We start from the raw sequence: 13,447 nt of genomic DNA, 5'->3' as shown, positions 1-13,447 counted from the left end.
TTGTTACTCATTAAACAAAAGACCTGATTAGCTGGTTTTCTCTATCTTAGTTGCCAGATAAGCTGAAGCAGGAAATAATGCTTGAGGTGCAGCTGAAAACTGTAAACCACATCTTAAACACGAAGAATGTTTCTGCTGCTTTCGACAGCCACCATTTCTTTTATTGCATCATGCGCTCTTACAGACTCACAAAACACTAAACAGAGGAAGGAGTGCGTCGAAACGAGGAAACTGAATATTTTCAAGTGTGAAATTACTGCACAGCGAGTTTTCAGAAGAACACTCAGTACCGAAAGTACATTTATTTCTGAACATAGTTACATTTCTCAAGATTGTTAGGATTTGAAACCAGGCAAGCATGGCAGGTCACGACGTGCTGAGCAGTGTGAAAGCATAAAACCACAGGCTTTTGTGTGTGTGTGCAGCACAACACAGACTATTATCATCACAATAAGTTTTTATCTTCTCTAACGTGCGTTCTTCTCCCACATACTGGTCTGCTGGTTTTCTGTCAGCTGGCTCTGTTCACAAAGCCTCACACAGTTCTTCCTACTAAACACAGACACGTCTTCAGATGACTGTAAATAGAAAGCTACGAAAAGGGTGCAGCACCCCTCCTCCACCGCGCTCTGTCACCTGACTGATGACATCACCACTTTTTTCTTTTCTTCCTGTGTCACATTTGTACATTCCCAGAAACAATGATTTTTTAAGTTAAGTAAACTGGCTTGAGGGGAAATTCCTTAACTGCAAAGCAATCACACGCTGACATGTCATTACGCAATCTCGGGATTTACTGCTTCAAGACAAGTCAAAGAGAGCACAAGAGAGAAAGCTTAAACACTGAATTGTTTTAATGGTGTTAAAGTTATAAACTGTTTGGGACTGTTTAACATATGATGTCAATAACACTGCCAAAGGTAACAACTTGCATTACACTGAATTTCAAAGATTATGATATTAGCTTTACGAAAACTGTGTTGAAAACTGTTAATTGGCAACACAAATGTTTTACTAATCATAAAAAACTAAATACCTTTATTTTAAATAATTCAAAAATAAAATACAGACATCCGTTTTAACCCTTTTGGGTGAGCATATGTCACCATGATGCATGTGTGGAATGTGAGAGTCATTTTTATATATAAAAATCTGCTTGTCAGTTACGCAGAAACAAGTCCTCCACCCCATCAACTCATGACATGAAACTGAATTCACTTCGTCTCAGGAGTGTAAAGTTGCTCATCTCACACTTGAGTCGCAAGAGAGTATGTTCATCTTCACTAAGCTAACGGATTCTCTGCATCCGTCATCTGTTCCAGCTCTTGCTGTTGATCCTGACCGTGATCAGGCTGCTGTCTCTGGCCTACACCAAGATCCCAGAGTGAGCCTTTTGGTTCAGTTTTACTACATCTCAGCATGGCCAGTAAGTGTTGCCTGAAGTTTCCACACAGGCCGAGATACAGCAGAGGCCTCAGGCTGGCGTGAAGGCAGCCTAACGCAGAGGTGCCCATAAGAAGTATTTTTAGTGAACCTTCAGAGCTTTTATGTAAATCATCAGGATGTTTCTGAAGTCTGTTCTGGACAGTGTCCAAAAAAAATATGAAGTTGTACGGCATCCAACACACACAGAATACGACCACCAGAGACAGGATGACGGTGACATTTCTCTGCCTTCGGGCCCCATTAGAGCTGCACTGCCGCCATAGCATATGTGAAAAGATCATCAGCATGAATGCAGGTAGCACCAAGCCAAATATGTGGTGGAACAGGCGTGACCACAACTGCCAGTCAGTTCCAGATTGAGGGTAGATGTGAACACATGTTTTCTCTTCTGTGGAGTCCTTTTTAGTCCCTGGGGAAATCCAGTCAGGTACGGTGAGGATGACAGAGATAAGCCAGACTGACAGGCAGCTGATGTGAACAAAGAAGGGCTTCTCGTGGGAATACAACTGGATGCCATGGATGGCAGAGAGGTAGTTTTGAAGACTGATGCAAAACAGCAGAAAGATTCCACAGTAGTAGTTGAGCTAGAAGAAGACAGGGAGAACTTTTAGCGTAAGACACAAACCTCTAACATCTATAAAAATTACACTTCATTTCTTCCCTTTCACATCTGTCCTACTCTAAACTGCTGTTCTAAGCTTGTTCTCTTCCTTAAAAATGTTAAATACTCAGTGGATGTCACTGTCATCCTGTTGAGTACAATGACTCTGTTCTGCACGTTCTGCCAAGAAACTAAATTCAGCAGAAAAATGATGGAGTACAGCAAAACAAAAAAAACTTTCTCACAGCTTCACTGAAAATGTCTTGCTTTTATTTTCAGTCTCTATCTGATCCATACAACATCTAGTCCTTACCTTGAAAACGACTCCAAAGATCTGGCTGAAAATGCCCAAGGACCAGTCACAAGGCTGACTTGTCTGTGCAGCCCAGAAGGGCAGCATTAACAGGAGGAGGATGTCCGCGATACTCAGGTGGAGAATAAAGGTGTCCGATATGCGCCACAGTCTCCTCTTTTGAACCAGAACTGTCAGGAGAATAATATTTCCCAGGATTCCAACAACAAACACTATGGAGTACAGAGCAGGGACCCACACTGCCTCACTGCCTCTTTTCACAAAAGACTCATCCCCTGGATACTCATAGTCCTCCTCAGGAAATGTGTCATTCTCTTTAAATATTCCATCGAGATCCACATCTATATCACCCATGTTCGTGAACTGTGAAGACAAAAATGTTGAAACACTGAGACCAGACAAAAATGCTGCAGTGCCTCAGAAGCTCTATGTCAGAATAGATTCCTCTCTTTCTTTCTCTCTGGGTAAAAGTCATGTTAGTTCCCTGAAATTTCCCGTTGGTAAACCCAGCTTATAGTAAATGCACAAACATACAACAACTCACATGTTGTGATGTAGCAATTGTGGGGCTGACAAACGGAAAGTACAGTTCTCCTTAGTCACTCACACACACACACACACACACACACACACACACACACACACACACACACACACACATTTTAATCTATAAAACTGCCTCCCAGCTTTGCTTTTTACCGTTGTTAAAATAAAGCTTCTACAAAACCAGAAGAGTCAAGAGTTAAGGATAGGGAACGCTAAGTTTGCGCACACAGTTATTGCAAACAGAAAGTAGACAGAATTATCAGTAACTTTCATGGCTGCCAGTAAAATGTTCATATGTTAAAATACATATTGTAGGAGGGCTGATATATGCAAATAAATGTACGTACTTCACATAAAGAGCTTCGGCTGTAGAGTTTGAGCAGCTTTCTGCGCGCTGTAGGTCGATGTTACTAAAAACAGGACCCGCACATAGCCTACCGCTTCAACCTCGGGTCACTCAGTTTTATAGGGTGACTACCGGTCGGGTGTTTTTGGAGGGAGCACAGACGAACTCCCGCAGCTGTCCGACGCCTGTCAAGTACAACTGAAAAAGGCGCGATAGCGTTCTTTACAGCTACCAAACACAGTTAGATTATAGAACCATGAAACTGTAATTACAGAACAATACGCTGAAAGTAGATCCACAAACATAAGCGCTCCGGCGAGCAGACGTAACTTAGAAGGTGAAAAAAAAAGCTGAGCTCACCACAGTAGTTCGCTTATCGGAGACACGCCCCGCACACAAACTGCTACCTTTAAACGTGTCACGCACATAAAGGAATTATAAACATTTTAATTTTTACTCCACTGACTTGTTTTGGTTCATCACACGTCACCTCGCTCGCAAATTGCCACTTCAGTCAAATAATACAATACACGAAAATACAATATTTTATTTTTCAAAATAAAATACTGCATAATAATTACACTACAGCGGATACGACTGAAAATCCAAAAGAAAGAGAATTTAAGAAAAAGACTAGGCTCTGTGGTTTTGCGGCGCTCAGACAGACACCTTCCAGTGGCGACACTGGCTAATTCTCTGTGACCTCCGTGTTTAATGTGGAAAAACAGGTGGTTTGTTTTGAAGGTGGCCCCCAACTCACTTCCGTGTCTCGCCTTTAGACGTCTGGCTTGATTCGGACTTCTGAAAAGAAGGAAACAAAACAGACAAAGCGTCGCATAAATAGCTGCTAAACTAGAGGGAGCTGTTGAGATTGTGAGATGGGTTGGCCGGCTGGAGTTACCTAACTCCACTCATAAAGTGATGATGTTGCTATTTAAACAAACCTAAGAGTGTAGCAGATAATTAGAATGAAGTAGAGAGCTAAATATCAAAATGATGCCAATCTAACTTTAATTGTGAAAGAGACACTAATGTAAGTTTCATATTAGTTATTTTAATTAAACTGATTTTTAACATGACCTGCTCAAAAGTCGTTTACCGCAGTCTGTGGCCAAGACGAATGCAGCTGTTGTTTGTTGGTGCAGGTGTCAGAATATTTATAACATGCAATACTTTGAAAAAGTTTCAAGCCGTCCTTCGTTTTTAATTTTTTTTCTGGAAAAATAGGAAATAAGTCAATGTGTAAACATGCTTATATACGGAAGAGGATTAGGGCCACTGGGGAAAAAAAAGAACTCTGACTTTAATCTCGTCAGAATTCTGAGATTAAAGTCAGAATTCTGAGATTAAAGTCAGAATTCTTTTTTTCCCCCCAGTGGCCCTAATCCTCTTCCGTACTTATACAACGTGTAAGGTTAAAAACAAAAAGTTTAGATGTCTGCCGTTTAACCCAAATCCAGCAGAGGGCGCTCCATTGCAATCAAACGATGCGTGATGATGTGCATGTGGCGTTCCATACATGTAAGTACGTATGTAGTATCATGGTCTTTACAGGATTTATATCTGACTTTGCTATTTTGACACAAAGGTCTGTTTTTTTTTCTAAAAGAAAGGTCCTAAACAGGAATCCCAGCTTAACTGTAAATATTAAGTTTAACTCAATGCAGCACTCAGTGTGTTTCATCTCAGTTGTTCAATGTGTGGTCCTTTGTCTTCTTAACTTTATAGTGGCTTCTGAGAATAAATTATGCTCACATTTATTATCCTCTGAAACCCAGAATTTAATTTTTGTCCTCTGTTGGGGACATTTATATGATTTATGAGTCCTGCTGCACTGTCAATGTGATATCTAGGGCTTTCAATTAACAACACATTTGTGGGGGTTGAGCTAACAGACTACATAGACTTTCTTTTCAAAAGGATGGGAATTGCAGCATGCACATTTTATGTCCAGATGGGAAACAGATACCTTGTTTTGCTGATATTATGATTCTATTGCCAAAACTCAAATTGTTTCAATTTGAAACTCTTAGTGGTTATGTGTAGGATTTCAGAAATGTACCACCATTTCCAACCTATATGTCCTCACTTCAGAAAGCAGAGGGCAGGGTGAAGCAGATTTTACTTGAAAGTGTGGAAGGGAAGTCAGACTCACTGCTGTCATGAGGTAGAGGAAGGCAAGACAGAACAGGAAGGTGAAAGCTCAGAGGAAGACATATAAGCTTTTAAGGTGCCTTAGCATGAACAATGTGCTGCCACCCATACCATCCATAATAACAAGTATTAATTGTACGGCTCACATGCACGCATACGCAGGCACGTGCGCGCGCGCGCACACACACACACACACACGCTTTCTTTATCCTTTTTGATTAATAGGATATATGATAAAAATGCTTTGAATTGTGAGCCTCCCGTCTTTGTCAGTTAACTTTCAACAACACTTAAACCGGATTGACTCCCTGCACAGGTCAGTGCGTATATGCCAGTTGAGAAACCAAATTTCACAACTTCAGAGCCCTAGCTTGTACACCACTTCTTACCCACAATGGACTTTGGAGGCCATCGTGTTCCCTCTTTTCAGGCTCAAAAGCTGGTACGTCCTCGTCTGAGCCTTTACTTTCTTACTGTAATGTTTGACCCTCCTCCACCTCGTTTGTATGACTACACTTTCACCATTCTAAGTAAAAGAGTAAGGAAATCCCCTCAAAAATAATTTGAGGTGTAAGAAAATGACATAATTCTGTAATCAAGCCAGACCTGATGTCAGCTACAAGGTACAGAAGATTTAAAAAAAATAACAACCTCTTCTGAGGTTTCTCTTTCCATCATCATACCCAGAACATCTCAGCTCCAAACTTTGTGTCAGGGAGTTTTTTTTACACTATATATGGTATTTTCCCACACTCTTATTTCCTAAAGGGCCATAACAGCAAGTGTATCTGCGTATTTGATATGGCTGTTTTTTGTTTTTGTTTTTAAACTTGTTTGTTTTGTTTAAATGCCAAATACCCTGATGCACTTGTCCCATCGTGTCTAGGCATGGGACAGTACCAACCTGGGGCTCTTTTGCACGCATGCAATTTTCTAAAATAAAAAATTCACCAAGAAAAACAAAGAGCTTTACTTTGTTTCCAGCTAAAAGAACACAGTTTTATCAGGCTGGTTGTGGACCCTGAAAAGAAATACACATTACACATTGAACATTATGTATCCTTTTCCTTTTATTTCACAATTATTATTATTTGATACATTTTGGTATATAGAAAATAATTAACATCAAAGCATATCTGCAGAAGATATAAGAGATATATTAGAGACACAGAAAGAATCTTGACAGTGCATTCTGAAGGAAATGGTGGCAGGTGTGATGCTAAAAGTAGAGCCACTTTGCAGCGTGCAAACACAGCTACGACAGCTACCTTCCCTGACTTATAGCTTCTCTGAGGTTATCTTAAACAAGAATGTAGGGTTGTAAAACACAAAGCACATAACAGCGTTTCCACTTACTTTAAGTGACATAATAATAATAATAATAATAATAATAATGCATGTAATTTGAAAATGCCATTATTGATCTAAAAGGTGTTTTGGTTGTATGTTAGTGAGTTTCTGAATCTTAATTTGCTGAGCTGTAAAAAACAAAACAAACAAACAAACAAACAAAAAAAAAAACCCCAAACAAACAAAAGACTTAACACTTTAAAAAAATATAAAATCTTAGAAATGTGCACTGTAATATGTGCAAAATTGGAAAAAAGTTTTAGACATAAGCACACATTTTGAGCAAAAATCTGCTATGTAAACAAAAGAAAAGTAAACATTTTAAATGCAAACTTATTTTATTGCTAGTCAGGTTAAAGACTATTCCACTATAATTCTTTTTAAAATATTTGTGAATCAGTTTTAAGCATAAGACACATTTAGAGCAGGATTAAAATCTGCCAACAAAAACAAACAACACTACATGCTGTTGTCATCCGGTCTCCTGTCTGGACATTCCCAGTACTCATGCTACAACAGTGAAATCAAGATGTAAAAATACTGGCGACTATCAGTGCTGCCCCTCAGGCTCCATGACAGGAGGACCAACACAAAGACGGACAACAAACAGAAACAATCTGAGGACTTAAATACACCAGATTAGGAGAGGATGGACAACAGGTGGAAAGACATCAAGAACAAATCTGACAAAACAAGGGAAGCCAAACTGAACATAACACACATGAGATAAGGTACTGTCAAAATAAAACAACAAGTGACACTCACATAGAGACCCAGGCAAGAACATGTAAGCAAAGGGAGACGAAACTCAGAGACACGACTAGGGAGACACAGAACGAGGGTGAGAGAGTGAGGGACAGAGAGGGTGAGGGAAACCAGACACACACACAGATGCCCACATGCCTGTGGAAACGGGCAAATAAACAAGACAAGACAGACTCCACTGGGTGGCAAAATGACGCAGGAGATACTGAGGAGGACACGCAGAGGCAATACCAAGGCAAACAGGACCCGAAAGGAAAAAAAAAAAAATCAATAGACATCAGGGCTTCAAACTGAACATAAGAATAGCAATAACTCTATAAAGAAAGAACAAGACCAAACACTGCAAAAACACATTCTACAAAATACGTCATGGACCTAAATAAACTCAAAGCTGTGGGTCAATGAACCAGTACCATGACAGTAACATCATCATGATCACATCTGAGCTTTCTCACGAAAGAGTATGTTTCTCTGTTCATCTTCCCTAAACTGACTGGTTCTCTACACCCATCATCTGTTTCAGCTCGTCGTCTTCATCATACAGATACTTACAGATATCTACTTTTAACCCTTTTGGGTGAGCATATGTCACTATGATGCATGTGTGGAATGTGAGAGTCATTTTTATATATAAACATCTGTTTGTCAGTTACACAGAATAACATCCTCCAGCCCTTGAACTCATGACATGAAACTGAATTCACTTCCTCTCAGGAGTGTAAAGTTGTTCTACTTACATCTGAGTCAAAATCTGTTCATCTTCACTAAGCTAACAGATTCTCTACAGCCATCATCCGTTCCAGCTCTTCCTGTTGATCCTGACCGTGATCAGGCTGCTGTCTCTGGCCTACACCAAGATCCCAGAGTGAGCCTTTTGGTTCAGTTTTACTACATCTCAGCATGGCCAGTAAGTGTTGCCTGAAGTTTCCACACAGGCCGAGATACAGCAGAGGCCTCAGGCTGGCGTGAAGGCAGCCTAACGCAGAGGTGACCGTGAGAAGGGTTTTTAGTGAACTTTCAGAACCTTCCTGTGAATCGTTAGCAGGATCCCGAAGTCTGTTCTGGAGAGTGTCCAAAACAAGTATGAAGTTGTACGGCATCCAACACAGACAGAATACGACCACCAGAGACAGGATGACGGTGACATTTCTCGGGATTGGGAGGCCATTACAGCTGCACTGCCGCCGTAGCATATGTGAGCAAAAGATCATCAACATGAGTCCAGGTAGCACCAAGCCAAATATGTGGTGGAGCAGGCGTGACCACAACTGCCAGTCAGTTCCAGATTGAGGGTAGATATTAACACAAGTATTAACTTCTGTGTAATTATTTTTACCCACCAGGAAAATCCAGTCAGGTGCAGTGAGGAGGACAGAGATAAGCCAGACTGACAGGCAGCTGATATGAACTAACCAGTGCCTCCCGTGGGAATATAACTGGATGCCATGGATGGCAGAGAGGTAGTTTTGAAGACTGATGCAAACCAGCAGAAAGATCCCACAATAGTAGTTGAGCTAGAAGAAGACAGGGAGAACTTTTAGCGTAAGACACAAACCTCTAACATCTATAAAAATTACACTTCATTTCTTCCCTTTCACATCTGTCCTACTCTAAACTGCTGTTCTAAGCTTGTTCTCTTCCATATAAATTTTAAATACTCAGTGGGTGTCACTGTCATCCTGTTGAGTACAATGACTCTGTTCAGCTTTCTCACAGCTTCACTGAAAATGTCTTGTTTTCACTTTCAGTCTCTGTTCCACACAACATCTGGTCCTTACCTTGAAAACGACCCCAAAGACCCGGCTGAAAATCCCCCAAAACGAGTCACAAAGCTGAGTTGTCTGTGCAGCCCAGAAGGGCAGCATCAACAGGAGGAGGATGTCCATAAAACTCAGGTGGAGAATAAAGGTGTCCGATAGGCTCCACTGTCTCCTTTTTTGAACCAGAACTCTCAGGAGAATAATATTTCCCAGGATTCCAACAAAAAACACTACAGCATACAGAGCAGGGACCCACACTGCCTCACTGCCTCTTTCCACAGGAACATTATCCACTGTGCTGTTAAACACTGTAAACACTGTAGTGTTATTCACTGTATTCGCTGCATCGTAATCATAATCATAATCACGGGTGTTGTTCTGGCCATATTCCAAATAGTCATCAGACTTTAAGATTCCGTCAGTTTCCACATGCAGCTGTGCCATGTCCATATACTGTGGAGACATAAACAGGACAGAAGAAAATACATCAGTGCCACCCACACTGCCTCACTGCCTCTTTTCACAAAAGGCTCATCTGATAGTGATAGTTAATGTTAGGGTCATAGTCAATTCCACTGTTCACATCCAGACCATCTGTACTCATATTCGTGTTCTGTTGAACCAAAACAAAAAGTCAAAACACAGAGAGAAGATAAAAGCGCTGCAGTGCCTCAAAAGCTGTATGTCAGAATAGATTCCTCTGTCTCTCGTTCTGTGTGATGTACAGTACTCAGTTGTCGCTCCCCCCCTTTCTCTCTCTCTCTCTGTCACACACACACACACACACACACACACACACACACACACACACACACACACACACACACACACACACACTTAAAATCTACAAGAAAGTCTCGCAGCTTTGTTATTAAGTGATGTTGAAATGGACAGTCAGGAGTTAAAGATTAGGAACGTTAAGCCAGCCAACACAGTTTTTGCAAGCTGATACAAAAAGAAACTGAAAGGGACATGCCTGATAATTATCAGCAGCTTCAATTGCTGCAAGAAAATGTGCGTAACGTTAAAACACTTCACAAAAGTCAAAATATATTCATATTGCATGAGGGCTAATCTATGCAAACAAATGCACTTACGTCACATAAAGAGCTTCAGCTGCAGAGTTTGGGAAGCTTTTTCAGGTGAAGAGATACATTATTTCTCTGAAATCTCTTAAGAAGCTGCGTTTGCGCTCAAAATTTAGGAATCATAAAACTGTAATACAGAAAACTCGCACGTGCTGAGTACTCAATCTATAAAAAACAAGGGTCATGGTAAACGAGACGATAAGAAAAGCTGAGCTCAGCAAAGAATCTTCACTCACAATCATGCAGACGATGCGGACTCGTACCTTAAAGCCTCTCATGCACAGAAAGGACTTATAAACACCTTAACTTCTATTCCACTGGGATATTGTGGTTCATCACGCCTCACCTCGTTGTTTTTCACAATAAAATATTGCATTATAACAATTTAACTGCAACAGATAGGCCTACGACTAAAAATCTCAAAGAAAGATGCGTTTTCAAAAAGACGAGGCTCTGCGGTTTAGTAGCGCTTATACAGACGCGTTACACTGGCTCAGCCTCTGTGACATCCGGCTTTAATAAGAAAAAACAGGTGGTTTGTTTCGAAAAACCACGTAACGTCACTTCCGTGTTACTAGTTTATATGCCTGGCTTGATCCACTAGATTTCAGCAAACAAAGATAATCGAATAAAGAGCTACTAAACTAGAGGGAGCTGTTGATATTGTGATATTGTGAGATGGGGTGGGCAGTTGGGAGATCTAACTAGACACAAGAAATCATAAATAAGAAAAGTCCTAAGGAAACACTGGCTCAAAGACATCTGTTAATAAAGTAATTATCATAAATCAGTTATCATTTGATTTATTTGGGCACTTATCTTGAAGTATTATTTAAATTCAACCTTAAATAATGGCCATCGACAAAAAAAGCATGTTAGGGACCCCTTAAAAAGTCTGCAGACTTTGTCCTTTGAACTTCTCTTATAGATTTCATTTCAGGAATTATTAGGTAGTCATTATAATGTCTCTGGAACTTTTTGATGTACTTCAAAGTATTTTTATTTAGTTTAAAACACTTTTAAGTCAGATATTTTAGACCTGACAACTGTCATGATATGCGTGAAGTTGTTGTTTAAGGTGCAGTTCATGTGGAAGCCACAGGAGGGTGGTGTTGAGCGCATAATAAAAAGTGATGGCAAAACCTAAAAGACTGTCATGTCTGCTCCCTGAAGCAATATCGTAACAGCAACTACATGCAGATTTTTTTAAAATAAATATTTTCCATACAAATTACGATGTTATTAAACGGAATAAACCAGGTCTTTTTAAACCTTTCTGGATTGTTACTTCTTCTATTAACTGCTCTTTGGAGTTTGAATCATTTCTTTCATGAACTATGTGAGGCAGAAAGACGTTACAGATTCCCCTATTTGCTGATTCATGCATGGTTACCTCCAAGTCTGTGTTTTCACATTTAGCAATCATTGTATTGTTTTTGACGGTTACGATTTTTTTTTTTATCTTGACAGTTAATCCTTCGTTTCACTTGACAGGATGCTTCAAGTAAGCGTGCAGCTGTGTTGCAGTGGCTTAGTCATGAGTCACTCTTGACTAAAAGGTTTCTCTTTCCATCATTATACCCACACCGTCTCAGCGCCAAACTGCTCAAAACCAATTAGTTGCCCTAACTTAGTCATCTTAAGTAAGTTTTACTCAAATTTTTTGAGGCAACGAGTTTGCATAGTTTTTTAAGTTCTGGGAACTAATGAAATTTTACAGTGTATGTGTCAGTGAAATTTTCTATAATATAGACGGTACTTTCACACACTGTCTTATTTCCTTAAGGGTCATCACGACAAGTGCATCTGCATATTTGATATGGCAGTTTTGTTTGGTTTATTTATTTTAATAAAATTCTAAATGCACTTCCTGATGCTCCTGTCCCATACAGGCTGGGGACAGACAAAAAACTGGAAATCTTTTGTAAATTGGTAACCACTACAGTATGGCGACACATGCAGTTATCTATAATAAAGAATCCAACAACACCTGGGATTTATTGTCACACCTGCAAGTGAGCTCAGTTTTCAGCTTAAACAATGTTTTTTTATTTGCACAGACAGACAGATGTTTTTTTGATCCCACACGGGAATTTGCTGTGTTACAGCAACATGATAAAAAGTAAAAAATAGTACAGTCTACAATTCACAAGAAATAAACAACACAGTTATAGAAAAGTGCCTCTTGGTAACAGGCTTATACTGTGAGATAGAGTAGGAATTAATACATTTACAACAGAGATAAAAACCAAAGAACAGTAAAAATTAAGTTAGTAAAAAACAGTGAAGGTAAGACTGACAGAGTGTAAGAGAGAAGTGCAAATTTCATTAATAAAAAATATTTATACAGTAAATATAAGAAGAACAGCTGAATGAAAGTAAAATATAAAATATGTTTGGGCTTTTGTGCCTGGCAGGTGTGATCACGTGTCACAGAATGAAGAGCTTCATAGAGAACGGTAGGAGTGATTTCCTGTAGAGTTCTTTATGGCAGCGAGGTTGAATCAGTCTGAGGGGGAAGGAGCTCTGCTGCCTCAGAAGTGAGGAGTGGAGCTGTTGTGATGGGCTGTCCATGATGGAGGGCAGTTTGTTCAGTGACCTCGTGTTCCTCACTCCAAACACCTCCAATTTCAGACCAATGATGACTGCGGCCTTGCAGATTAGTTTCTTGATCCTGATGGCATCTCTGTCACCGATGCTGCCCCTCCCCCCAAGTAGACAACAGCAAAATAGATGCCATTCACTAACAACACCTTACTGCTTCTTCCTACATTTTATTAGTGAAATGAATAATTGTGTTTTTCTGTCAATGACATTTTATGGTAAATGACCTTGTCATCTGCATACTGTACTGTGTGAGGGTTTCCTGGAGTAAACTTGCAGGGTAGCAATAGGAAACATGTCATTGGAACAATTTTTACAGTAAGTATTGTGCTGGAGTGAAGATGCTTTGAAAGTGCCTGGATCTGTACCTGTATCATTTAGCAGAGGGCGCGTTTATTTCTTGGTACATTTAGATCAGTTTCTATTATGAGTTTCCTGGTTTGAAACAGTCCTGACTGCTACCTGTCGATCATC

The 13,447-nt window shown here is 40.0% G+C and overlaps 2 protein-coding genes across 8 annotated transcripts; both read right to left on the bottom strand.

The window, feature by feature from the left end:
* Positions 1-278: 278 nt before the first annotated feature.
* LOC101481928 (C-X-C chemokine receptor type 3) lies at positions 279-3,768 on the bottom strand. Of its 4 annotated transcripts, XM_023153837.3 has the most exons (4): positions 3,613-3,766; positions 3,254-3,450; positions 2,361-2,723; positions 279-2,030 (listed from the first exon to the last, which is right to left on the bottom strand). In XM_023153837.3, exons 3-4 carry the CDS (start codon positions 2,712-2,714, stop codon positions 1,284-1,286), a joined length of 1,101 nt encoding a protein of 366 aa, XP_023009605.3. In that variant the 5' UTR covers positions 2,715-2,723; positions 3,254-3,450; positions 3,613-3,766; the 3' UTR covers positions 279-1,283. The 4 variants fall into 4 exon arrangements, with proteins under 4 accessions (XP_023009605.3, XP_012774540.3, XP_023009606.3 ...); XM_012919086.5 differs by lacking the exon at positions 3,254-3,450 and having other exon boundaries at positions 3,613-3,768; XM_023153838.3 differs by lacking the exon at positions 3,254-3,450 and having other exon boundaries at positions 3,719-3,756.
* Positions 3,769-6,456: 2,688 nt separating this feature from the next.
* LOC106675624 (C-X-C chemokine receptor type 3) lies at positions 6,457-10,884 on the bottom strand. Of its 4 annotated transcripts, XM_014410595.3 has the most exons (4): positions 10,633-10,883; positions 10,379-10,534; positions 9,300-9,734; positions 6,457-9,035 (listed from the first exon to the last, which is right to left on the bottom strand). In XM_014410595.3, exons 3-4 carry the CDS (start codon positions 9,729-9,731, stop codon positions 8,286-8,288), a joined length of 1,182 nt encoding a protein of 393 aa, XP_014266081.3. In that variant the 5' UTR covers positions 9,732-9,734; positions 10,379-10,534; positions 10,633-10,883; the 3' UTR covers positions 6,457-8,285. The 4 variants fall into 4 exon arrangements, with proteins under 4 accessions (XP_014266081.3, XP_014266078.3, XP_014266079.3 ...); XM_014410592.3 differs by lacking the exon at positions 10,379-10,534 and having other exon boundaries at positions 10,606-10,884; XM_014410593.3 differs by lacking the exon at positions 10,379-10,534.
* Positions 10,885-13,447: the final 2,563 nt, after the last annotated feature.

This window comes from Maylandia zebra, linkage group LG11, assembly GCF_041146795.1.
Source record: "Maylandia zebra isolate NMK-2024a linkage group LG11, Mzebra_GT3a, whole genome shotgun sequence".
Lineage (NCBI taxonomy): Eukaryota > Metazoa > Chordata > Actinopteri > Cichliformes > Cichlidae > Maylandia > Maylandia zebra.
Note: the sequence above shows the minus strand (reverse complement) of the source record. Positions and strands in the feature narration are given on the sequence as shown.

Excerpts from the sequence above, each read along its gene's own strand:
- LOC101481928 (XM_012919086.5), bottom strand. The coding sequence starts at position 2,714 with ATGGGTGATATAGATGTGGATCTCGATGGAATATTTAAAGAGAATGAC. Across the intron at positions 2,031-2,360 it reads TCTTTGGAGTCGTTTTCAAG|CTCAACTACTACTGTGGAAT; the intron begins GTAAGGACTAGA and ends GTCTTCTTCTAG.
- LOC106675624 (XM_014410592.3), bottom strand. The coding sequence starts at position 10,647 with ATGAGAGGCTTTAAGGTACGAGTCCGCATCGTCTGCATGATT. Across the intron at positions 9,735-10,605 it reads TCCGCATCGTCTGCATGATT|TATATGGACATGGCACAGCT; the intron begins GTGAGTGAAGAT and ends ATGTCTCCACAG. Across the intron at positions 9,036-9,299 it reads TCTTTGGGGTCGTTTTCAAG|CTCAACTACTATTGTGGGAT; the intron begins GTAAGGACCAGA and ends GTCTTCTTCTAG.